Here is a 27,127-nt window from a genome sequence, read left to right on the forward strand (position 1 = left end):
AACCTGGGGTTGTTCCTGCCCAGATGCAGGACTCTACACTTTCCCTTGTTATATTTCATCAAGTTACTCCCTGCCCAACTCTCCAGCCTGTCCATTTCTCGCTGGATGGCAGCACAGCCTTCTGGCATGTCAGCCACTCCTCCCAGCTTAGTGTCATCAGCAAACTTGCTGATAGTACACTCAATTCCCTCATCTAAATCATTGATGAATATATTAAATAATACCGGTCCCAGTACTGACCCTTGAGGCACTCCACTAGTTACAGGCCTCCAACTAGACTCAGCCCCATAGACTACAACTCTCTGGCTTCTCTCCTTCAGCCAGTTCGCAGTCCACCTCACTACCTGATCATCCAGTCCACACTTCCTCATTTTAGCTGTGAGGATGCTGTGGGAGACTGTGTCAAATGCTTTGCTGAGGTCAAGGTAGACCACATCCACCGCTCTGCCATCATCCATCCACCGTGTTATTTCCTCATAAAAGGCTAAGAGATTGGTCAAACATCATTTCCCCCTGGTGAAGCCATGTTGACTGCCCCTCATAACCTTCTTATCCTTGATATGCCTTAAGATGGTACCAAGGATAAGGTGTTCCATCACTTTCCCAGGGATGGAGGTGAGGCTGACCGGTCTATAGTTACCCGGGTCCTCCTTCTTGCCCTTTTTGAAGACTGGAGTGACATTCGCTTTCCTCCAGTCCTCAGGCACCTCTCCCGTTTCCCAAGACTTGGTAAAGATGATGGAGAGTGGTCTAGCAATGACTTCCGCCAGTTCCCTCAGCACCCGCGGGTGCATCCCATCTGGACCCATGGATTTATGGATGTCCAGATTGCTCAACTGGTCTCTAACCCATTCCTCATCGACTAAGGCAAACTGCTCCGTTGACCTGACTTCATCTAAGGTCTCAGGGGTACAGGGCTCTTCAGGACTGCCCGCAGCAGAGTAGACAGAGACAAAGAAGGCATTCAGTAACTCTGCCATCTCTTTATCTTCTGTCACCAGGGCACCCATCTCGTTCATCAGTGGGCCTACATTGCCTCCGGTGTTAGTTTTGTCTGCCATGTATTTGAAAAAGCTCTTTTTGCTGTCCTTGACCCTTCTTGCCAGGTTTAATTCTAAGGATGCCTTAGTCCTCCTAGCTGCCTTCCTACATCCTCTAGCAGCAGCTTTATATTCCTCCCAAGTGGCCAGCCCCTCCTTCCATGACCTGTAAACTCTCCTCTTCCACTTGAGCATACCCAGCAATTCCCTATTTAGCCACGCAGGTCTCTTGGCCCTCTTCCTTGACTTCCTACCTGTCGGGATGCTCCGATCTTGAGCACGGAAAAAGCAGTCCTTGAATGTCAACCAACTATCTTGGGCCCCTTTACCTTCAAGCAGCCCTGCCCATGGGATTTCCCCTAGCAATTGCTTGAAAAGGCCAAAGTTTGCCCTGCTAAAGTCCAGGGTTGCAATTCTACTTGGTATTCTACTAGTCCTGCCACACAAGATCCTGAACTCCACCAGGCTGGTGGTGAGGTGATGTATTCTCTTCCCTTGGTTTTTCCTTTATCATTGTTATTGTTGGTGGTAGCAGCAGTGATTTGTGTTATACCTTAGTTACTGAACTGTTTTTATCTCAACCCGTGGGAGTTGCATTCTTTTTGATTCTCCTCTCCGTCCCTCCGGGAGTAGGGGGAGGGAAAGAAGGTGGGGAGAGTGAGTGAACGAGTTACCTGACTGGGTTTAAACCACGACAGGGGGTTACAACATTTTCACACCCTGCTATGTCTAAATTCTTGTAAGAATATAAGTAGTGTCCATTTTAACTGTGATGAAACTGCTGTCGGTGAGAATTGGAGATATTCATGCTTTGGTAGTAGGTCTGCCTTGCTCAGTATCTCATAATGATGAGGTCTCAAACATAACACCTCTTTGCCTTCCAAGGCTTGTGTTTGAATTTAGTTTTTAACCATGCTATATAATAACCAGTCTCTTTTTCAGGACCAGATAGTAATGGCTCAACAAAAGCATTGCAAAATCTAAATCTGGCTAAACTGTTCTATTTGTACATGAAGAAATCTTTAATTTTTAAGACTATTCTCATTTGAAGTGGAGACAGTTTAGACACAGCTGTTTCCAATCACTCATCAAAAGCTGATGAGATAGTAACAATTTTAAGAGATGGTAACAGCTTCAAAATAAAAATACAGAGGTATGTTCTTCACTTACTGTTCTTCATCTACAAAACATTGAACTGTGTATCTGTGGATATAGCACATACGTATGCATCAGTCTATATCTAATTATGAATGCAATATTGTCTTCCCCCAAAAAAAAATTCTGGTTGGCTGGCTGCCTATAAGACACTCTGTGAGCATGGCACGTGCTACCCCCATGGCCAAATAGAAAGCAGGAAAGACAGCTAGTGCTCTTGAAGACTTGCTACATACGTATACTATGTATATGCCCTGTATATGTGCCTGACCCACGCTTCCATGGTGAAATTTTCCAAAGCAACGGTTTTGGTTGTGGAAAAATTGAGTGAAAGTTGGTTGATCATTATCTCTGCTATTTAAGCTCATAGAACAAGAATTTCAATTGGTCTGCATCCTTCTGGCGTTTTTACCCAGTGATACCTTCTTGTAGGTGAGCCTCTGTTTCTTTCTTGGCTGTCCACTTAGGAAAACCAGCTTTTTCTATTAGAAAAAATGAACATATCACTTAAAAATGCAAAATGAGCAAAGTCTTTTTGACAGGCATGCTACCTGCAGTGGGGCTGCCTTTTGAAAGTCATTCTGAGTGAACCATCTACTCTCTGTGCGCTGAAGCACATGTGGTGGCAGTGGGGTTTCCTAGGCATGTACTGACAGTGCAAGCATGGTAAGGCTGAGGAATTTGGTCTATCATTCCCCACACAGTGCTCTATGTGACACACATCCACCTACCTCTTTCTGACCCTGTTTTCCTCTGACACCTTTTTTGCCTGCTTTCCTCTCAGCACCTCCGGTTCCTCACCACAGCAGTGCTACACCAGAGCTTCTCCTCTTGCCCTCCAGAGGTCGATCCCAATCTTTGCTTCCATTTCACTCTTCCTCTCCTGGACTCTGTCAGAGCTGCAGAAACACCCCGACACTGGCATGCACCCCACCAGCCTGCAAGCACCCAGAAAGCCCCCAGAGTGGGATGCTCACAGGGACCAGCATCCTAGCAAAGTTCATACACAACAGGCTGACATTCAGAGGGAAAATACTGGCCCTAGGAGCTGGAAGAGATGAGCAGTTGGAAGGAGGGCCTAACAACAGCAAACATTGAGCAACAAGTATTTGTAACTGTTGCTGTCACTAAGCTTCATAAGAAAGTAATCCATAAATGTAAAGAATTGTAAGAATTGTACAGGAGAATTGCATATTATTATTAATATTCTTATTTTCTCAGTGAGAATATTCACTGAGCTAAAAACACTGTGTAGTTTGAATGGGGCTACCAGTTTCTCATCTACTCATCCTGACTAATCAGAACTTAGTTGGGGCTTCCAAAACTTAATTACACACAGCTGGGTTGTTGGGGTATTTTGTTTCCTTATTATTCTTTTACTATGTTGAGAAAAACTATTATGTTGGTACACATTATTAAAAATTGTACTTTAATGAATTTCTCCTCTCCATCAAAAGATGTGGTTTTATTATCACTGAAAGTGTAGTTAAGTTACAGCTATTCTTGTACAGAGTAATAAACTTACACTTCTGAATGCTATTAAAAAAAGCAAGACAAAATTTAAGCAAGAGAAATTGCATGCTTAAATTAACTTCTTGGCATAATAAGAATATATCTTTAAGTCTCCAAGAGCACTTAACTGTGCTTTGGGTCTTACTCTTTATTCAACTAAGACATTCTCACACACTTTCCTCCTGTACTGTTGCTTCATTTCAGTTTTGAAAGTTACCATTTACCTCCAGTTAGAACAGTTAGAACCCAAATCTTCCCTGAAGAGCATGCTGGTTATTTCTTGTGTAATGCCAGTAGTGCCTGGAACTCCAAATAACCACAAGCTTAAATATTTGGATTTTTTTTCTATGAAAATTGAAAGCTGAAATGTGAGGAAAAAATGACCAGGACTATGCTTTCAAATTCAATAAATGTGATATTTGTTTAATATATTCCTAGTTCCAAATGCTTTCTTCTCTGGAAAGGTCCCTTAAAAAAACTACTTTACAAAAATCTAATCTGTATTGCAAATTCAAAAAGGCTTTTTGAAGATACCCTGAGGTTGTCTTTCAAGCATCAGTCTTCTGGGTGATTTCACACAGTCATTCCAACAAAAATGTAGAATAAGGGTTACATTGCCCAGAAAAACTCCAGGGCTAGCTTGCCTCTGAATGAATGCACAACTCAGTACTGGCATGTTTGCAAGGCTAATTTCAATCAGCCCATGAAGGACACATTCACACTGCTAGTTATGCTAGCACTTGCATCGAAATCTGAGCTGTAACTTGTAGACTGTGTTAACTCTTCAATCTCTTGCCTTTCTCAGGGCAGCTAGAACACTCCAAGAGTTGGATGCTGGAGGACAGCCAGCATCCCAGATGGGCTCCCATACAAGGCACATAGTAAGCTTTGCAGAAACCCATGCAGTCCACAGCCAAGACATAGTAAAAAAAAGCCTGGAAACACCCATGGTTAAGCTCTTTGAATGAATGAAATTGTGCCTGCGCAATCAGAAGCAAGAAAAAAACAGTTAAAAATCTTGAATCAAATGGGATGCACGCCTGTACTGATTTGAACACCACAGAAGCAGTTACCTGATTGCAGCTGCTACTGACAACTGCTTTTCACACCAAGAGGCTAACCAGATGAGGAGGATTTGTCACCACCATCAGGTTTCTGTACTGTGGCAGTGCAATTTTAAATGGCTAGAAAAGGCTCCCCAGGAGGGAGGCTGTGACCCCTTACAGTTTGGATGATATCGGGACAGCGGATGAAGAAGCTGCAGCTGCAATAAGAATTCTGGTGGCACTGGCTTCTTTTACAGTGCTATCATACTAGTACAGACCTTACATTCTTAGGAAGACTATCTAAATGAAGGCCAGCATTTTGGAAATGGGCAGCTAAAAGGATGTACACAAAGAGAAAATAAGAGATACCTGACCCATTGAGGTCTGCTTCAAGTACCTCTATTGTTCAATCACATTTGAGTACTGAACTTTTGCCAAAGCCTTGCAGCACAGATAATCTACAGAGATCATCACTGTTTATTACAGACTTGTAAATTTCTACTTTAATCTTTTCTATGATATCTGTGCCAATAATAATAGCCTAAGGCACTCTTTTTTCCCTTATTTTCTACTTTCAAACAGAGCAATGTCAGTCATCTTTTCTCCCATGGAAATCTGACCTTTCCTTATGCTGTAAGCTGCAGCTATCTTTTTTTGTTAATTTTTATTGTGGTGGTTGAAAAAAAGATAATCAAAATGAGTATTGAAGCTGAATTTGCACTGGGCAGAGTATGATCAACATGGAGAAGAGCTGGTGCTGAGGACCCAGAACCCACCCATACCCATCGGGTATTTTACCCGAGAGGAGCTCATTGCCTGGCCCCTGGGTCCAAGCGGTGCACTCACCCCTCTGTGGGTTTCAGTCTCTGACACAGAACATAGTGGATTTGAGTGGGGAGGTAGACTTCAGCTACACTCTCCACCAAACAATAACTGATGAGAAGAAAATGTTTTAGAGAAAGCTCCCAAACACAGCATCCACACAGCTTTTTATTCTAATTACCGACAAGTTCTCATTTCTCTCTCAGGCCACTTTGGCACAGTCAGCATCAAAGGCTGGCAAACTTGGCACCTCTTCTGTTTCCAGACTAGTATTTCCACATGAGATGACTATCCTCCCTCTGAAAATTGGTGAAAATGTTTAAAGAAATATTCCTTTACTCACTTGACACTATCTTCCTATTTGTCTGTGCTTTGCTGCAAACAGCACAGCACACATGTGGGACCCTAGGAACTCCCATGAGATCTCTCCCCCTTACTGCCCCAGTATGCAAACCCTTTACATGAAGCACACTAGGGCCACTGCTTTCCTGCACTTTCATCAATTTATAGTGTCCCTAGATGTCACCTCTAATGGTGGAAAGGAAAAAACCCCAACCAACCATACCCAAGGGGCAATGGGTTCAAACTTAAAGAGGGGAAGTTTAGACTGGATATAAGGAAAAGTTCTTTACTGTAAGGGTGGTGAGGCACTGGAATGGGTTGCCCAGGGAAGTTGTGAATGCTCCATCCCTGGTGGTGTTCAAGGCCAGGTTGGACAGAGCCTTGGATGACATGGTTTAGTGTGAGGTGTCCCTGCCCATGGCAGGGGTTTGGAACTTGATGATCTTAAGGTCCTTTCCAACCCAAACCATTCTACAGTTCTATGACTCTAGCTGCAGTCAAGCTGCAGGGTTGACAGCTCTCAAATCAAAAGCATTGGAACATGTGATGTGCTGCCTCAAACCCTTGCTTCTGCAGGGTGGGAGTGACTGGGGAATTTGCTTTCATCTGGAAAGCAGAAAAAAGAGGCCTCCAGTCTTTGTGGTTATGGCAGAAAGCCGGAAAATGTGACCCCGCAACACCCTAGCAGCTCAAAAACTTAATGCGAAATGTTAATTGGAGCTTTTTTTTTTTTCTCAGTCTCATGACTTGAGGATCTTAAATATGATTTCTGAGTATTTAAGGCCGGCCATCCGCAAACTGCTGAGGGTCCGGGCTTCCCGCAGAACCCTCCAGGCCTGTGCAGGCAGCCACTGCCGCCCGGGGGTCCCATATGCTGCCGGAGGCGGCAGCGGGGAGACCACGGCCTTATCCCACCATCGCGGCCCCGCTCCTGAGGAACTTCAGCGTCAGTAAGGGCGAGAGGGGGCAGCCGAAACTGCCTCCTTCCCTCCAAACCTCAGAGGCTCCCAAACGCCCAAGCCCCTTCCCAGGCCCGGCCGGCCGGGATTAGAGGCGGGGCGAGACGTCAGAAGGAGCAGGGCGCGGCGTTAGAAGGAGCTCGGGAGCTCGCTGGAAGCATGTCTGCGTAGCGGTACCATTCCGCGTGCCCTTTTGCTGCGCAGCCCCCAGCCGGGAAGGGCCGCCGCCGCGCAGCATGGGGAGCTGCTGGCTGCGCCTGGCCGCGCTGCTTGCCCTGGGTGTCCGTCCCAGCCAGGAGTACCAGGGTAGGAAGTGGAAGGAGGGAAGGGGGCTGCGGGACAGCGGCCGGGAGGCGAGGAGAACGCGGAGCGTTTCCTCACGGTGGGCAGGGGAGCTCTGCCCGCCTGCGGCTCGGCCCGCGGGACGTGTGGCAGCGGCCCAGTGACCCAGCAGCCCGGACGGGCGGCCGGCAGAGGAACCGCGGGGCTAGGGTGTCCTCGCTGCTCACTCGCTCCCTGCCCGGAGCGCATTGTGTCTTCCCTCCTCCGCCTTGTCCTTCCCCGGGCTTGTCCCGGGACGGCTGCCGGTTCAGGTGAAGCCTTATCCTCGATTTAGAGTCGCGATTAAAGCTTGTATTGTCTGTTTTGGGTTTAAACATGCGGGATGCAGGTTGGTGCAGCCCGTCGCGTTGTCACTCGAGGCATCCCATTGGCATCTCCGTGCATTTACCCTGGCAAGCCTATACAGCCAAGGGAGCAGGTGCCCTCTCGAGATTGCTTAAGGAGGATAGAGACTGTGTGGCCCTTATTCATAAAGGGGTAGCAAGCATATGTCTGATCTACCAGCCAGAGCTCTGGCACTTTGCCGTGGGTTCCACTCTAACAGTTATTTTTCCCAGCACTGCACCAGCTACTAAGAAGGAGAAAAGTAACTGTTACAGCTTAACCCAGGACACACTTAGAAGGTTTTGCTCAGTTTTTCCTGCCCGTGGTGACTAATCTCAATTTTCAGAGTGAAAACTGAAAAGCGAACCTGGCTGGGTTCTTATGCTTCTAGTAATTAAAAAAAAAGAAGTGTATGCTGTTTCACTTCTAATTATTTGCAGTTGCTCTAGTGAAATCTGAAATAAGCTCAAATTTAGGTCCATTTCTATGCAAAAGGAGATCCACATGTAGGGTCTGCCTTTTTAAAGCAGCTGTCTTGTCAGATCAAGAGCTGCTGACTTGGCAAGCATTGAAGCAAAGCCAGTGTAAACTGGCATGCTGCGGTGATTTTACAGGTGTAGGCAATGAAAGCCTGTGGTCAGAGCAGAGCCTTCAGGGTGAGTGGGTATTACTTCACACTGAGGTGCATTACTGTGGGTCAACAGTGAAAAGAGGCAACAAACAGGTGAGAAAAGCGGCTAATAACAGTTCAGGGCAGTGCATGCAGAGAGCTGCTGTTGATAGGTGATACCTGTTCTTTGTATCCAGGAGCTATCCTTGCTTAATACATAGCTCTGCCCATGAAGGGGCATAAAATGGCATAATGATGGCATTTGCGAGTTGAAGTTAGCTTGCCATAGTTTTGTTGGCATGATTCAAATGCCTTCTCTCCAACACAGAGGATGCTGGAACACAAGCTTATGCTGTTTCTTTACAGAAAATGAAGGTACTGGACGCATCAATTGCTAAATCAACAAAGACAACAGAGGTTTCTGTCCTGGCATTTCTCTGAGGACTATTGCACTGCCAAACTATCTTTATTTTCTTAGGAAGATTACTGAATGCTTTACTTTGTGATTCATGTGAATGTTAGTCTTCAGTCACTCTGCAGAGGATGCTAATATCCGGTCCTTCCCTTTGTTCCTAAAAGGCCAAATGTAACTTCTCCAATCTCAAAATAACTAATTTTTGCATGTAACCTTCAAGTTGGCTGACTCGTTTGAAAGTCCGATTTTTCCTCTTATGCTCAGAGGCTTCAAAGAGCTTAAATCATTAGCAGCTGTACTGGTAAACCCTAATACGAAGTTAAGGTTTATGTTAAATTTCTTTACTTGTTTTTTTAATAAGAGAAAATGGGGTATTTTTTTTAAATCCTTGCTCGCAATCTGAAGTCTTGTGAGACTGTAAATAGATATTTGCTTTAATGGTACTGTGTTGGTGTGTAACTGTGCACATGAAGTACAGAATGCCATTAAGTAAACTAAAAAAACTTAAAAAAAATCTCTATAGGATGCATGTGTATGTGTCCCTCTTGAATACAGGTCATACATGCACATACATCAGTGAGCTCTTACCAGGAAGTTTACGCTTTATAAGAGCCCTGCTGACCATCCAGTACTACTGGGTGAAGGTACAGCTGTACATACATACGTATATGTAGAAATCACTTGTTTGGTGTTTTGAGTACATGCAGATGTAATCAAGTGGCAGTGCACACTGCAAGACTGTTGTAGTCATGTCTTTGCACTCTTGGTAGACAGATGAAAGAAAAAGTTAATCTATGATAAGATTAATGGAAGGTGGTTATACTGCATTAGAACCACGCACTGGAACGGTATATTGGTGTGAAGGGACCATGAACCTAGAGAAAGATGCTATTAAAATCACTTGAAGTCCATGTAATATTATAGAATTATTTTCAAAAGCTGTATGAGATTTAATTCAATGAAAACCATGTATATGTGTGGCATGTTTTTGACATATGTATGTGGATACAGGAATGTGCTGTAAAGACGCAAATGATGAATCATGTATGAAAATATACAGATATGTAAAAATACTTTATTTTTTTAGGTAGCAATGCAACAGTCTTAACTCTTGAGCCCTGTACTGTCCTGCCATATGTAAGGCTAGGTGGTAGGAGGGTCCTACGAGCATCTCTGCTGGGAGAAACTAATTCCAAGGGATGGGTCCCCAACCCACTAGTGTGATTGTTTGGAGTGGAGAGCAATGAAGAGACAAATACCAACACTCCCAGCCCTCCCTGCCTCCACTCCCATCATGCTACTAATGTTTTGTCCAGAAAGTGTATCAGTAATCTAACACTTCATGAAACTGTAAGGTATATTATATTGTAATACAGACTGTAATTTAATATTGTCAAGCTTTGCATATTTCATGGTACTTCTCTCAGACTTCTGCAAGTACAAATGTGTTTTTTTTTCCTTAACTGGAGATAACAAATCACGTGTTCCTTGAAATACTTGGCTAATAGGCATTCACTTAAATTTTTTTTGTGCAGTAAATGAACAGCTCGGCATACAGGACATGGGTGTCTGGCCAGCACTTCTCTGCCACTGTTTCTAACTATTGATTATATTTAAAGGCCATTGTTAAGGTTATTCAAACTGAAAATTTATGCTGCAGTACCTTGAAGGAGGCTCCAAATTATAGGTTTTTCTGGAACTATTCTGATCTTTCCTGTAACTTGAAATAGCCATGTAAGAGCTCTGCCAGAATTTGAAGCCACTTCAACTTGTCATTTGGCGTATCTTTAGATGAAGAGAGAAAAGATTTTTATATGTCTTGAGAGACCAGTGGAAATAAATTAGATTTCCCCAAGTTAATACATATGAGAAGCTCTGCTTTGCCAGTATTTTCCTTTGGTTTGCCTGAACAATCTTGACAAGATTTCGTTGTGCTTGGGGAAATAAAATGGTGCCTTGCCATGCAGAAAGAGTAGTTACATGGAGAGTAAAGCTGTCAAGTGCAACAACAGGATGATAAGAAACCATCATCTGATCACCCACCGTTATCTTAACTGGTGTTGCTTTACCAGTTTAAGCTCAGCCAGTAATTTAGAATGATGCAGCCACTTGCTCACTTTCCCCCATCTTTTTCTCTCTGCGCCCCCCCCCCTCCCCTTGAAGAAATGGGAAGGAGAATTGAAAGAAACACAAGTGATGCACAATACAATTGCTTGCCGACTGATACCCAGTCTGAGAAGTGATCTCTGTCTTCTGGGTAACTCCCCTCAGTATTTATACTGGGCATGACATGCTGTGGTATGGAATACCCCTTTGGCTAGTTTGGGTCAGGTGTCCTGTCTCTGCTTCCTCCTGGCTTCTTGTGCCCTCCCTCACTGGCAGAGCATGAGACTGAAAAGTCCTTGATCAGAGTAAGCAAGGCGTAGCAACAACTAAAAACATCAGCACTGTTCTCAGACCGAAGGTGAAAACACAGTACTGCACCAGCTACTAAGGAGAAAAATAAGTGTTAGAGCTGAACCCAGGACAGGCAGCTGCAGGGATTTCCTGTGAAAGAAATATCTGAAGTTAAATCCCCCTCTTCAGCTCTGTGAAGGCAAGGGGGAATGTGTTAGCATGGCAGCACATTCAGAGCCGCTACCAGCATGCCGAAGTGACTGTGTTTAAACACCTTGGCGCTGGACTCCTGTTAAAATGAAATTTTTCTGCTAAAAGGCTTATCTGAGAATAAAGTGTGGCTCAAGGGTTTTTGCTTGTTTCCCAAACAGAAGTTACCAGACTGTCTGTGCTGCAGGTCCTCGGTGTGGCTGGCTGGCCTTCATCACCAACTTCTGATTTTCATTTTTAGCACTATTTTTGTGCTTTCTTCTCTAGCACTTAGCAGATGCTGCTTCACATTCCTTCATATCCTTCTCAACAGCATCTTTTTGTGTTGTTTTTGGGAGTCGCACCTTTCCCTTTAGACAACTGTTGCCTGGTTTTGTCGATCAGGGTGGATTCTTTGTTCTCTCCTTGTCTGTCTTGGGCTTCCTCCTACCCATCCCTGCTGCCTGACTCCTGGCGTGCAAGACCTTGGGCAGGATCCCTCACCTGGGTCCCCGTTTGTGCAGGTGCTAACAGGCCAAATCAGAATGTGGCTCACATAAATGTACCTAGGATGTCTTCCTTTCTCCTCTTGCGCTATTTGGTATGAAAAAAGCACTGAGGATGGGACACATTTTATTGCTATGGATATTTTGCTGCTGCTGGCCTTCTGTGGGTCTTCACTGCTCTAGATCTGGCTGTCCAGTGTTAGGTCAGTAGCTTGGAGGGCTGCTGTTTCCTCCCAGCAGTGTGCAAGGCAAATTACAGGCTGGGAGAGGGAAACACCCCCAGCCATGCAGGAATGCAGATCCTCTGCCAGCCTGTGCAGCTCCAGCTGGGTGCAGTTGGGTGTTCTTGGCAAAGGGTTTTGCAGTTTGAGCAGATACAGTTTATGTAACTTCGCACTTTTTGCTTGCTGAAGGAAAATGTGTCTTCATCTGAGGACAGAGGGCATCAGTGGGGTTTAGGTTAGCTGTTCTGAGAGACCAAGTTTTGTCTGATGCATAGACCTCAGAAACAAAGGAGAGTGCTTGAAATGAAAAGGATAAGGGGTAATGGGTTCAAACTTAAACAGGGGAGATTTAAGTTGGATACAAGGAAGAAATTCTTTGTTGTGAGTGTGGTGAGGCACTGGAACAAGTTTCCCAGAGAAGCTGTGGCTGCCCTATCCCTGGCAGTGTTCAAGGCCAGGTTGGACTGGACTTGGAGGAAGCCGGCCAGTGGGAGGTGTCCCTGCCCATAGTGGGGGTTTGGAACTACGTGATCTTAAGGTCCTTTCCAGCCCCTAACCATTCTATGATTTGTGTTCTGGGTTGTTCTTGTGAGGCCCTAAGCAGGTCACTGTGAGCTATCTTTAAGGTAGGAGGAACCCACCCAAAACATGCAGGATGCAGATCATAAAGAATCTTGATGACATTAATTGATTTGAAACCAATGAGCAAATATCTACAGATGTATATATATGTCCTTGATTTGTTTAGTCTTTGAATTGTGATGTGCAGCTGTCATTCACTGACTCATAGAAGAAACTTCTGCAGCTTTGCAGGAAGGTGTGTACCATCAAATTTTATGTTGCTGCTATCATTTGCTCCGGATCTTCCAGTGGATATATGTCTATGAGAATACTCCGCATATGCAGTTTTGATGATTTAGAAGCTTGTGTTTTAAGGAAAGTTTGTTTTGAAGATTGAGATTACTGTGCTGGTGTTACAGAATGAAACTCCTTTTTTCCAGTCATGTAAATTTTAAAGTTTGCCGCAACCGAGCAGATAGGTTTTCTTACAGTTTGAGCAGTGTGAATGAAGATGTCTGATTTTGTTCCTCCCTACTTCTTGCCCTCTTCTTGTTCATTTCAGGAAATGCTGTAGCCATTTAGAGTCCTGGATTTAGACATGTTGTACATATATCCACTAAGAATAGCACTGCAGTTTGAAAGCAGTCATGTATTCAGGCTTCTCCAGCAGTGCCTTGTCATGCTGCATGGTTTACCCAACGCCTACACTTAACCACTGTGGGCTGGCAACACGAGTCACTTTGCAAAGCCTGTCTCTTTTTAGGTTGTACCATGAGAGTTTTAACTTGCTAGGGTCTGTGATCCATCCTGGTGTCCCTTAGAGGTGTTGCATTAGGTTTGCTGACACTGACTGGCCAGAGAGGGAGAGATACTGCTTCTAACTCCTGCCTCAGGGTTATAAGCCTATGCCAATTGAGCTTTTATTTAGATTTGTCAACTTTAGGGCAATGAACTTAATTACTTGATTCAAACCTGCCTGTCTTGAGCCCATCCATTGTGGCTCTTTAGTCATAATGTGTCAGTCATAAGTAAAACAGGCTGAAATTAATGTGCCTCTATCCAGCTGTTCTTGAAGATTAAAACCATGTTGGCTCACCGACATTCACTGTTCTTAAATTGCCCACAGGCGGATACCAGAAACAATACGCCTGGCACTGAGTTGCAGTGGCAGTGAAATGTTAAAATAAAAACCCCAACTCAACAAATAGTAAAAAGGTCTTTCCCATACTTTACTTGCCTGGAGACTGAAAACATTCATATAAGGACTATTATTTCTATTGTATGTGCAATGCATCATATGGAGTAAAATTGCATGGGTGTGCTTAGTTTAGCCACAGGTTGCTCTTGGGTCTCTTTAACGCTGAAAAGGGGTGACCTGTGCTGGTGGTCATACCTGCATGCTCTTCTGGCTAGTCTTGCCATTGCCTTTATTGCTGCTTCAGTTACAGCTTCTGGCTGTGTTTCCATTTTGGTAGGTATCAGGAACCACATTTTATGTTTCTCATTGGTGCTTGACGTTTGTTGTAATACGATAGGAAATACGTGTCTGGAAGAAAAGAGAGATGACTGCAACTGTAAATTTGCTTTGAGTTTAAGGAAATTTCCAGTCAAATGCATCACATCCTGAGTGATTCTATAATAAGGGAAGGCAACAAATCAGTACAAAGGAATTAAAAAGAAGTCCTCCATCAGAGTTACAAAAGATTTCCCTCTTTATAAACCATTCACAAGGAGAATGGGGTTTGGTTTATTTGCAGTTCATGAATGTTGTCTCTAAAGCACAACCCTGGTCTCTCTTTACTCTTCTGCCTTTAACAAACCTATTCTTTCTTGCACAAAGACAATAAGGCAGGGAAGAGAAAAAAATCATTTTGTAGTACTTGACACATGAGAATAAGTTCATGTATTATTATCGGTCTTTGTGGTGTAGAGTCTGATGGGTTTCAGGGTTCCAGTTCACAGGAAGCCTTCTTCAAAATGTTCTCTTTTTCTTGGATGAGATCACCATGCTAAATGGGACTGCCAAATAGCAACAGAAGTGCTTAAAGGCAACACATGACTAAGACTTTGCATAGATTAGTTGTTGTGCAATTTAAGTAAACATCAACTGAAAAGTCCTTGACACCAATATTGTTCATGAAATTACAGGCTCTTTTCCTTATTGCTCTGCTCCTAAGCCCTTGTGAGAGCTGATGCAGCAATTAATATTTAGGATTATATTTCCTCAAACAGCTCTTTTAAAACAGTCCTGTTTAATTCCTAGTTACTTTTAGTTTCCATTGTGGAAGGAGCAGTGAGAAGTCTCTGCCATCGCAGTGAGATACTATGTGTGTGTGAGCAGGGGAGGAGGAAGGCTTGGTAGGCTCCATAGTATACAGCAGCTTACAAGTTCATAGACAGTTGCATCTCTCTTGGGCTTTTAGTTGTCAGCCACCTGTGATGAGAGTGCTCAAACCCTATAACAAGTTCCTGAAAGTTTCTGAAGGCTGGAGCAAGCTTCACATCAGGGAGATGGCTGATAGACTGGTGCTGCTAACAGCTTCTTGCCAAGGCTTGTGAAGGGATGGTTGAAACAACCTGTAATAAAACTGCTTTTTCCCAGAAAACCATTTCTGTTCTTGGAGCAAGCTGGGTGAGGGAGTTGGAACCAGGGAGCTTACTGTCAGGTCTTGCTGGAGATTGCCCTTGGCCTGATTTCTTCCTGGCAAATGTTGACTTGTCTTGGGCTGCTATTGAACTGGTGCCTTTGCAAATAAGAGATGCTGAAGAGCCTGTCTGCTGCGGAGGGGCAGAGTTGTATGACTGTAGCTGCCATGTACAGTTTCTGTAGCCCTTTGCCTTCTACTAGGAGTTTGTGCTCAATGTAACATCCCATTTTCTTTGATGTAAGAAGGCTGGTACTAGACTCTCTCTATATATATATAAACACAGGGGGAGTTACATTGATTATCTTTTGCACACAAGACACACCATACTGTTGAACTGACTGCGCTGTGTGTTTCTAATTTTGCATATTAGTAAAATTTCATAAGAAAGAAGGGAAACTTTAAATCATGAAGAGAAATTGGCAAAACTCAAGCAGGTTTTTAGATAGGCAATTGTGTGGATCCTTTGGTTACTATTTGGCCTATCTGCAGTGGAAATTCATGTCAAATCTTTCACTGTTTTCAATGACATGGGACCATATTTGGAAATGGAAGTTGAGAGCACTGAATCAAGGAACCTGAGCATTTGATTTTATGTTTGTGTCTGGGTCATCCAAATCATTAAGTTTGGCTTGCTTTTTCTGAGAACCTCTAGTTGCCATCCTCAGGACGTTTATGAAACTTGAGCAATCTTTCAATACTAAACTGCCTTTGTGGACAACTAAAACTCACACAACTGGCTATTAAAGGATTATATCCTAATTATGTTAAGTCAGTAACTTGAAGCTGTCTACCAGCTTGCTTGCTGGAGCTGGTCATTCCTGCCAGACGTTGTTCATCAGTGCTAGGCATCAGCCTCCTTTTAAAGAAGGAAACTCGGGTAACAGCTGCACCAAATACTTCATGACTTCCTATTTCCCTACTTAGCCCTGCTGCTTCCCCCAGCACACACTGTCCTGATGTCAGGAGGCTGGGGCTTGAACTGCTGCTGCATTTCCAGGAGCTGAAGGAGACAAGGCATCGTCCTTCCTGCTGAGGACCATAGTGCTGGCCCCAGGCTCTCAGTATCTCTGCTCCTGGCCTCACAGAATGGGAGGGGTAGGAAGGAAAAAAAGGGGTGATGTTGGATATGTGGTAATGATTTGGGGCAGGTCGGAGGAGGATAGGATAGGGGTGTCTGGTCACCATATTTGTTGCCCTGCACTAGCTGGGGGTGCAATTCTGGTTTCTGCTTCCTTGGGTCGCTTGCTACCTGGCTGAGCAGTGGGGTGGAGCTGGCACTGGGCTATCAAAGGAGAGGGAGAAGCCCACAGTATTTACAGCAAGGACTAGGAAAATTGTTTCCATACTGTCTTCAACCTTGTAGCTTCTGAAAAAGCTACAGGTTGGCCATGTATGTGATCCTCTTATTTGCAAAAAGATTTCTTTTAAGGTCCTATTTTAGGTGCTCCATTCACCTCTGCAGTTTCTGGTAATGGCAGTGGATTATCAGCACCCTTTTCCCTCTCCTGAAGGAGCAGGGTGAAATTGTAGAAATGTGGCTTCAGTGTGTTTGAGTATTAATTTTGTTTAAGTTATTACATTGGTATTGACAGGTTTCTGTTTGCCTTAAACCAGCAGTTAGGATTCCAGAGACAGGGAGTTTTGTGTTCATTTCTTTCTACTTACTTAGTAGTTTGGGGTATTTGAAGTTTCTGCGCATTGTCTTTGGCAGTATGGTGTTAAATACCTTTTTAATATAAAGGTAATTCTCACAAATCATGTAATTTCAGCAGATATAATTTAAAAGAATCATTAAAAGATCAAAGTCTATCGTATCAAAAGCCATCAATACAGGATAATTTTTGTAATACTTTTGTGAACTTTGTGATGCACATGTACCATCAGTGAAACTGAAGCATCTAAGCCAATATCCCTACAAATGTCCCTGGTAGCCACTCTTTCAGAAGTTTACCCTCTTGTTTTTGATGGAAGTAAGAACTTCGAGAATATCCTTCTGACTGGGAGTTGCCACTGACATTTAATGAAAAATGAGCAAGGGTTTGGAGGTAGTGTCTCAAGTGTTCCTTTAAAATCTAATTAGCATTATTTTATGCTGGCTGTATCAAAAGACATTTTGAATCTACGGTAGGATATGATTAACATGTATTATTCTAAACAAAATGAGCAAGACAATTCTCATCATTTGGTTTATGCAACTTCTGTGCTTTGGGCTGCATATATAAAATTATGTTTGTTTTGAGGCTGTTTACATACTATTTTCAGAAATAAATTCCTATCTCTTGAGCCTTGACAGCAGATGTTTACTTTTTCCTCTAATTGATTAGTTTGCTATTAAATTTCAAGTTCCTCTGCACCTCTTTGTCTTGTCTCGTCTGTTTTTTTTCTGTTCTGTTCAAGTTCCACCTGTTTTCCTGTTATCTTTGCTTTTGACCTGCTGACTGCCCTACGTGGCCCTGAGTTGTTGCTTCAGCTCTTCCTCCCTAGTGTAATGCCTGCTTTTTCTCCTTTATGCTACCCTTGCAGAGCACTGATAAAGCATGTGTAGTCCTGGGGTCTTTAGAAGTCTCTAGCTGACTTCGAGGAATGGCCTCCAGTATTAATACCAACAGCCCTTAATGCCCTCATCCTTTTGCAGGTGTCATGGATAAAATAACAGATTTTGTAGAGCTGGGGCTTTTCAAACTAGTGTTTATGCTTCTGGTTTCTCTAAAAGGAAGCTGCTCACATAGAAGTGAGATGTGAAATATGCTGTGACGGGCTTCTGGATGGCAGCTGTACTTATTCATGAGAAAATAGCTAGTGAGAAAATTCCAGCTGACAAGATGAAGCTGACCTGGGGAGAAGTCCTGCTGGAGCCACTTGGGGATAAGGAGCCACAAAGAAGAGTTTGATCTTTTTAATTGGTGAATTAAGCAGAGAAGTCAAGAAGAGTTGCGCAGGGGAGAAGTCCTCAGTGGAGCTCACTGCCAGTATAAGGTTTGCAGTAGATGGGTGTTGCTTCTGACACTGTGTGACTCCACTTACTAGAAAGGGAGAGGAAATCGCAGTCAGTAGCTTCACATTTTCCCACTCCCCTTCTGTTTTCTAGCAATTTGTTGGAGAGTTTCCTATAGATTATGGGGAGTTCCTGATGCTGTTTTCAAGTGTTGGTTGTCTGATACATAAAGCAGGGATTATTTTTTTTTTTCTTTCCTGAGGACTCTTTCTTTCAGTCTTTTCATAAAAACTGAACAATATTTTTTTAAGTGGATGAGCTTCAGAAATACTGTGTGAGTCAAGGATAAAGAGGGGAAAGCAGCGCATCTGGTGCTGTAGTATTAAAAGTGAGATACTAAAATGTGCCAGTTTCCAGTGTCAGCATCTAAAAAAAAAAAAAAAAAAATTAGAAAAATTCTTCCATCTGTCACCAGTTCAGCACAGATCAGGATTAGTTTTCAGTCTCTTCCTTTGGAAAGCTATCCCACTGAAACTTGCCATTAAGGAGACTTCCAACTTAAATGTTCTTAATTAACCAGTTACAGTCGTTCTGCCTCTTTATAGTTACCAGTGGTGATACCTCTTTTCAGTCCCATATTGGCCTTCTGTTTTGCTGCCTTTTCAATCTGTTCCTAAAATATAGGCCTATATTAAAGACCCTAAAATATCTTGGGGGGGGGGGGGGAGCATATTGAAGCATGTTCACAGGAATTCTCTGGATCTTAAAAGATAACAGTCTTACCTATAAGCGGTAGCATTTGTTTCCTCTTCAGAGTCCCAGTTTGCTTTTCCATCCTGTGGCCTTCTAATGCATCTAATGGTGCTCCTGCCCATAATGTACCCTGTCCTCTCATACTTTTCCCATTGAAGAAGCTTCTGAACCATCTCATTTCTGGAGAGCTTTACATGTGATTCAGGCTTGATTTGTTATAAAAAGCTTCATAAATTTCATGAGAAAAATCTGAAGAAACCCAGCTGTTTCTGCTTAGTGTAGAAAGTAGCAATGGCCTGCGAGAGCCCTTGGTGCTAGAAGAGTTTGTGCCACAGGTGGGGGCTTGTCCTCAGGACCTGCTGGCCTGATGGAGGTGTGCCCTGCCATCAGGGATGGAAACCACTATGGCATCAAATGTGTTTATCTCAGCAGGGTTTCATCCCAGTGCCTGAGGTAGTCTTCCACTCTTTCAGGTGGCCTGGAGGCAGACTACTTAGTGCGGCTGTTGCATGAGGGTGGCTGTACGGTCTTATCTGTTTTCCTAGAGGGCTCCAGCCATCCCAGCTGTTAAGAAACTCTGATGAGACTAGCTATGCACAGCATAATGATGCTGTCAACAGACCTGTGTTGCTTTCTTTTGGCGAGGTGAAAGCTGTCAAGGTCCCTGCCAGCCCATCATTTCTTCATGACTCCAAATTCCCGTATCAGTTTGACTTTTAGGATGTGTAAGTATGATCCATCAGCAAAGCAGCTTTGGAAATATAGTGCCTCTAGGCACTGGTCATACTTATCTCCAGGGGGTCACAGAGTCTTCAAAGTCCTGACAGAAAAGGAGGGGTTGCTAGCAGGATGCAGATGGGCAATCCTTAGCTCAGGCTGCTAAACTACTGTGGAGAAAAGGGCCAAACACGTGAGCAATAGAAGCGCTGTGAGATGCTAGTCCAGAAAACAGAGGGTGGGTGGAGATGTGCTGTGAGGTTATAAAATAGCTGGAATTTCTTTAGCTGCCTGGATAGGCTGAGAAAGTCGGGGCTGTTCAGCCTGGAGAAGAGAAGGCTGTGTGGAGACCTCATAGCAGCCTTCCAGTATCTGAAGGGGGCCTATAAGGATGCTGGGAAGGGACTCTTCATTAGGGACTGTAGTGATAGGACAAGGGGCAAGAGGCTCAAACTTAAACAGGGGAAGTTCAGGTTAGATATATGAAACAAGTTCTTTACTGTGAAGATGGTGAGGCACTGGAATGGGTTGCCTATGGAAGTGGTGAATGCTCCATCCCTGGCAATGTACAAGGCCAGGCTGGACAGTCTTGGGTGACATGGTTTAGGGTGAGGTGTCCCTGCCCATGGCAGGGGGGTTGGAACTAAATGATCTTAAGGTCCTTTCCAACCCTAACTATTGTATGATTTTTATGATTAGGTAGATTAGGCTACTGTAGTCCTTTTGACTGGTGACAAGGCCGTGACTAATTGAGATGAGCTGGTGTCTGACAGGATGGGAAGCATCAGGTTTAGTTTAGGGCAGGTATGGCTGGTGGACGATGTTTTGTGAGAGCAGCGAAGAAACCAGTAACGCTTACAGATGTTCAGACTGTGGGCAGTGTGTGGACAGCCTTTGCAGAGCCTTTTGTGATTTGTCAGGCATAGAGCACAAATTCTTCTGTATCAAGAACTGTCAACATTTTCAGTGCACAGCTGCTGTAAATAATGAAGGCTCTGCTTGCCTGATACGCTTAACCTCTGGCTTAGCCAATGTGTATGCTCAGAATAGCAAATATATTATGCAGTATGCAGCTATAATAGCTGTGCTTTAGGTAGACATAATGTGGTGTGTTTATCCTCCTTAAATCTGTTGGTAGCTATGCACATTTTAGTGTTCATGACACTCTTCATCCTTCCTTTGGTAACAGTCTGTGATACTGTGATTGTTTCTGATCACAGAGATGCTGCCATTAGGGGTTTTTAGTATTATTTATTGACGAGTTCCTTAAGCACAAATCAAACTTTTTGCTCCTCATGGCTTGAACAAAGGAAGCATTTTTCTCCAACCTCCTCCCTGTTTGTCTTCTGCTGGCATAACTAGCTGCATTCCGAATACTCTGGGACTTCCTTTGTTCATCTGTCTTTTTGGGGTTTTAATTTTGTTTTGCTGGATTTGTTTACTGCAAGATCCTTACCACGTGGAGCCCTTTAAAAGGGAGGGCTGATGATCTTGGACCTTTTCCTGCCAGCTTAAGAAAAATCACAGAAGTTAACTTCTTTCTCTTTCTCTGCACGTAGTTATTTGAATGTTAAATCTGGCAGTGACACACCCCTCCACCCCCCCGCCCACCCCCCCAAAAAACCCCACACTGAAATGGGGGGTCATGCTGAAAATCAGCATTTCCTGAGAGCACTGTTCAGATTTTCCCTTTGAGCCAACCTCTCAGCTTGACCTCGATAGCCCATCTACTTGATGAATCATCATGGTACCTTGTGGGTTGTTCAGCAATCAAGGGAATGTGGCCTGTGTGGGAAATAAGGAACAACAGAGGCCCTGACTGACATTTCTTTTGGAGATGTACCTATGTCAGCTCCTAAGTATATCTTCATTAGCTTGTTGAGTTGTGGGGTTTTTTTCCCCACAGAAATCAGCACTTTATTTCAATAACAGAGGCATTTTGTCCATATGTTTCCCTTTTTTCTTATCTTTTAAGTGAGTTTTCTGTTGAAAACCAGCCACATATATATATTTTGCAACTCTGAAATTGCATTTTAAGCAAAGTTTGATTAAATCCTTACTTCCCATTGAATCCCTCAAAATGTCGCATCACAAGAGCAATCTAGAGCAAACTAGAATTTCCAGAGTTAGGATTTTGTAAATGCCTCATTTTCATTGAATAGAAGGACACAATTTTCATGAAGGATACTATCTTTCGCAGCTTCAAATGACTTGTATTTAAAAACATTTACCCAAAGCCTGTGGTCATTTTATGTGTGTATGGTGCAAACAGTATTTGAACACACTGCTCATCTTTACACTAAACACACAGGTATAGGAAAAGTGTTTGCAATAGAGAGAGGTATCTGGGAGCATCCTACTGCTGCACTGAGGTTCCTGGACTGTACTTGTGTGTTGGCAAAGGCGGTTTATAGTCTCTCGTTAAGTCTGCCAGCTTTTCCCTTGACTGCTGCTGTGTTACAGGACTTCTGCCTGGGTTGAGTCAGAGCCACTTGAACAACTTCCACTTTTATTGCTGGTCTGGAGAAGGGAAAAATAAACCAAAATCCATGGCAGAAAGTGTTTTGCTTTGAATTTTCTGTATCTAAGATATCTATATGTGTACATAAAAAGAAGCAGATTTGAATTGTACTTTACTGAGATTTCCAGGACTAAACAATAATTTACGTGTCCATGCAGTTTCCATCGCACCATTGATTTTTGGCAGCCACGCTCATGCAGTTTACTCTGACTACTTCTGGATATGCAATGTCATTGAAGTGAAAAGGATGCTTTATTCTAGGAGTAGTGCTTTCTTTGTCACACAGTATTTGCTAGCACATGAAGGGAGTTTTGATTTATTAGCTGACTTCTGTGTAAAGTAGTAGTTTTCCCAACATAGGTGATTAACCTGTTCCAGAACACCTTCATGGCTTGGTGGCACAGATGGCAAGAGAGAAGGGAAGAGATTATCTTTTGGAAAAAGAGCCTGGGCCCACATTTTCCTAATCAGATTCTTGATTTCTGTGTAATTGGATGTAATTGGACAGTTTTACTTCACAAAGCATAAGCTACTGCTGACATGCAAACTTCAGTCACCTCTGACCTCTCTTGAACTTTCTGATTCTGAAGCTTTCTGTTCTGAATTTCAGTGGTGCTTTGATTATGACAACTTTGAAAGAATTATTCTTTGATGGAATCTTGTATGAGGCAGCTCTCTTAAAGCAAGTTAAAACTTGTGCTTTAAAACAAGGGGTATGGATCTTAATCAATACTGAGTCACAGTGAATTAATCTGTATATAGCCCTGAGGGGATCTACTTGGTACGGGATTACTTTCTGTGCCTGAAGGACCTTACACCTGCAAGGATTAGAAGCACAACACTGGTGTGGAGCTTGTGGACGTGTATGGAAGATCAAATCTGTGCTGTTCATGTGTGTATTTCTATGAATACTGTGAGTAAATTTCCTGTAATGCCCTGGCACAGGTTTAAGCTCATTTAACTCCCATTGTTTCCCTGTGCACAACATACGGTGTTATTACAACTTGGGTTTGTATATTTCTTTTTTTGCCCCACTTTGTTTTCCTTCCTTTTGGTTAATCTGTGGTATTTGCTGTGCAGCTGAAATAAAAAATTATAACTGTATTCTTAAGGTTTTTTGTTGTTTCCCATTTCCCAGGAATGTTCAAAAAGTCAGAAATGCAGTGATCTTTTCTGAAACACACATTCAAGTAAATTATAGAATCATAGAGCTGTTTAGGTTAGAAAAGACCCTTGAGATCATCAAGTCAAACCATTAACCTAGCACTGCCAAGTCAATCGCTAAACCATGTCCCTAAGTGCCACATCTTTTAAATACCTCCAGGGATGGTGGCTGCACCACTTCCCTGGGCAGCCTGTTCCAGCACTTAACAACCCTTTCAATTAAGAATTTTTTCTTAACATCCAATCTAAACTTCACCTGGCACAACTTGAGGCCATTTCCTCTTGTGCTATCACTTGTTACTTGGGAGTAGACGGCAACACCCACCTCACTTCATCCTTCTTTCAGGTAGTTATAGAGAGTGATAAGGTCTCCCCTGAGCCTCCTTTTCTGATTTTTAAATGTTAAAGTCACTGCACACTAAAATGTGGACAATTAAGAGCGATAACACTGAGGAAGCAATATAACTCTCAAACTAATTAGCTAAGAGTGTCCCAGTTTCTGACAGAATAATTGATGCTTAGAGAGGTGTTCATTTGCATATCAAGGTCTTCACAAATCCATTGGGGATTACAGCTTGTTCTTTCTTTTATAATCAGAGTCCAAGTGCAATACAGTTCAATGTTCTTATGTTGAGAAATTTCTCAGATCTGTGTTTAGGCATCAAAAATTCAACCACAACAATAAATACAAAGACCCCAGAGAAATGGCTCTTAAGTAATAGGAAGCCTGTGCTGTATGTGAAGCCCTCAGTTTCAGGGGAGAAGCTGTTTTGAAAGTTCACTTCATCAGATCCCAGCTCAAATCCTTCTGAAAACTGGTCTAAGGATTCCCAGTCATGGAAGAAAGCTTTGATTTGGGCCCGAGGTGGATTGTGGGGTTTTGCAGCTTTGGTACATGTGAACACAACTTTCTCCATTTGCTTTTTTTTTCTTTCGGATGCAGGAGCCTGAAGGGTTCACATAGCTGCAGTATTGGTGAAAGAATTTGGTATGATGTAGAGTCCATGCATGTGCTGCTTCCCTGCAGTTCCCAGAGGAGCTGCTGAGGGCTGCAGGACAGTCACGGGTCCTGGGCACTGGTGCCCAATGAGCAGCTAAGGCAGCAAGAAGGGTTGTGGGCGATGCAAAGTGTCTCCAAGTGGTCTGAACCCTCACAAGCAGTTCTGCAACTGATGCTATGGAGAGCATTGCTCTTCTATAGACAAACCTTAAGCACTAAAGTCACTTGGGTGGAACAGTCCATGGGCTGGGTTTCTCTCCAGGGTTTTCCTGAGGCTGGTAGAATAACATGTAAAGTTTCACTGGTTTCTGAGCAGTTTATTTTGGGTTTTGTAAATGGAATCTGTTGATGGATGCTGACAGTAAATTCTGAGGATACAAAGGCTGTTTTGGTAGCTCTTTTATCTTTATGCTAAATCATCCAGCTATTAAGAGCTCTAAGGTTTAATTTCTGCAGAAAATGTATGTTTTGCACATCAAATTATAATTACTAGCTTATTGAGGAGCATGCGTTATTTAATTTAGCCTAACTTTAAGCAGTAGCTTGTATAGGCCATGGTCTCAGACATCAACAAATGGTGATGAACTATCCCTGTATTTGTAACTTGAGATGCTGTAAGTGAAAATCTCCTGTAGCACAGTGCTGAGCCTTCTCAGTACCTGCCTATTGCATGCAAGGCTTTTGGAAAGATTTATCAGAGTATAAATACTCACATCTTCTATGAGTCTTTCTTCTTGGAGAAGACATGTAGAAGTTAGAATGGACTTCACACTCTGAAGCTGCTGATTTTAAATAAGTGTTGCTTAAGGATATTTTCAAGACTTTCTTGCCGACTGCTGTATTTTACTGATGAATTACTTCAGTGGTGGTGCTCCAAATTATTTCTGTTTCTTACAAAGTAGTTTCTACCTTTATTTGAAGCATTTAACTGTTGCACAGGATTTTAAAAGTACAGAACTATACTATCTCTTTGTTTTGAACAACCCAGAAAACCACTTGATACCAACCTGTGTTTTTTTTATTTGAGTGTAACTTGTGTTTGCAGGTAATGTACCTCAGTGTTTTGTTCTTAGTATGAAGATCATACAGGTTATAAAAGAGGGTTCTTGACTTACACACATTTTACTTCTGCTGTTTGGCCTGATGGCTGTTGACAGTCACTGACACTATGGAACCACTTTATAGTGAAATCTTTGATGTGCTCCTTCACCTGCACCTCTGTCTCTCTGCTTGATAGATCAACTTTATGGTAGATGGTGTTTCCTAACAGGGGAGCTGTGATTTGAGATGCGCAATGTGGCATTGCACAATATTGCTCCAGGAACAGTGAGAGAGATTTACTATTTCACTTGATTATCAAATCAATTTGCTCCTTCCAAATTCACTATAAATTGGTTCTGCTATGAATCTGAGCTTCAGAGAAGCCCGTGCTGATGGCATTGCATAGATTATTGCATCCTAATCTTGCATGCCTTTTTGCAAAGCTTTCTTTAATTCTTAATTTATATTTCCTTTCTTGCTGCATTTTTTTTTCTCTATTTTGTATTTTAGGATCGGGATATTCACCCCTTGAAGATGATGAAGATGTGTATGCACGCAATAGATATAAAGGTGAATGCTTTGCTTATGTGCTAAAGAGGATTAGTTGATTGCTGAGAGAAAGCTTCATTCTTTTTCTTTTCATGGATTATAAAATCCTGATCCAGCTCCATGATTTATTTTTTATTTTATTTTATTTTTTTAACAATGGAAATTAGATCAAGTACTGATCACCACTCTCATGTACCTGAGTAAGTAACTTTTGCACTGCCTTTGCTCTTTGGAGATCAGGTTGTTAAATCATGAAAATCTGGGAAGAGTTTCTCTTTCTTCTTCGTACATCCTAACAAAGCCATCAATGATAAGCTAACTTAAAACCTGCGCTTACTGATGGTAATGTGTAGAAGTACAAGAGAACTTGATTTTCATGACTTCTTATTTTTGCCCATAAAGTTGTTTGCATTTCAGGTTAGCCTGCTACCTGAAATGCTAAGAGAAATGTGTTTAATGAATGAAAGCGTACCTTCCAAAACCAAATTATGTAGCTGGATGAATAAGTGAGTGGACTGGTGCGTTTATAAAGCAAATTCAGGTTTTATTCCCTAATCTGTAAGATTTTGCAGTTCAGCACAATTGAAAAGTTGGTTTGTTTTGTTGTTTGGTTGGGTGGGGTTTTTGCCACTACCAGTAAATCTTCCATCTACTATGTCTGCTTTCTTAAAACATCTGCTTTTGTCTTAATCTTCTCTTTTATTTTCATTATTATGTACTTTTCTCTGCCACAGTCCCTCAGGAGCCTGGACAATAAAGAAATTTAGCATTTAATTTGTCACTTTAAATGGTAACTGTGTTTCTTTTTAGTAAACTAGTCTGTGGACATGCTAAAATTGCAGTGTAATCATTTTGAGTAATTGAAAATACTGGGCATTGGTGTCTTGTATGTTGTTCACTCTCTGAAAAGAACTGATGGGCCTTACAAGAGGTAAGTCATAAAGTAATTCAGACATTTATGAACAACAAAGAGGAAAGCACAGCTGTTATGGCTAAGTTGCTGTTTTCATTAAGTGCCTTATTTTCCTTCCAGTAAAATACTTCAGTGTAAAATTTTGCTTTCAAACACCTGCAGAAATATTTGTCTAAAGCTTTATTTAGGTGAGCTCATTTCTTGTTGCCTTTTAATATCTAACCCTCTGCAGACACATACAAAAAGAATTCCAGAGATAGTGAAGGTAAATCAATGCCAATTCATGCCAGGGCAGGCAAATAGTTAAAATGCAGATTCTGTATAAATTCCCTTTATATGGTGATACAAACTGGATTATACTCATGTCAGCCGAAGTGTCACCAGGGTTAAGTGAAACATAATGACTCATTCAAGCAGATATTAAAAACTGCCCTGAGTTTGG

General features: G+C 42.6%; 1 protein-coding gene across 2 annotated transcripts in view; it reads left to right on the forward strand.

Annotated features, from left to right (window-relative positions):
- The first annotated feature begins 6,978 nt into the window (after window positions 1-6,978).
- Window positions 6,979-27,127, forward strand: part of SRPX (sushi repeat containing protein X-linked) — a 38,685-nt gene continuing 18,536 nt past the window's right edge. Inside the window, exons 1-2 of one of the 2 annotated variants that reach the window (XM_057411833.1) lie at window positions 6,979-7,182; window positions 25,734-25,793. In XM_057411833.1, the coding sequence (XP_057267816.1) occupies window positions 7,113-7,182; window positions 25,734-25,793 (130 nt within the window). In that variant the 5' untranslated portion in view covers window positions 6,979-7,112. The remainder of the gene's footprint in view (window positions 7,183-25,733; window positions 25,794-27,127) is intronic. The other variant, XM_057411834.1, reaches the window with a different exon arrangement.

This window comes from Pezoporus wallicus, unplaced genomic scaffold (genome assembly GCF_028554395.1).
Source record: "Pezoporus wallicus isolate ANWC-B61680 ecotype Strahan unplaced genomic scaffold, APGP_CSIRO_Pwel_v1 contig_1438, whole genome shotgun sequence".
NCBI lineage: Eukaryota > Metazoa > Chordata > Aves > Psittaciformes > Psittacidae > Pezoporus > Pezoporus wallicus.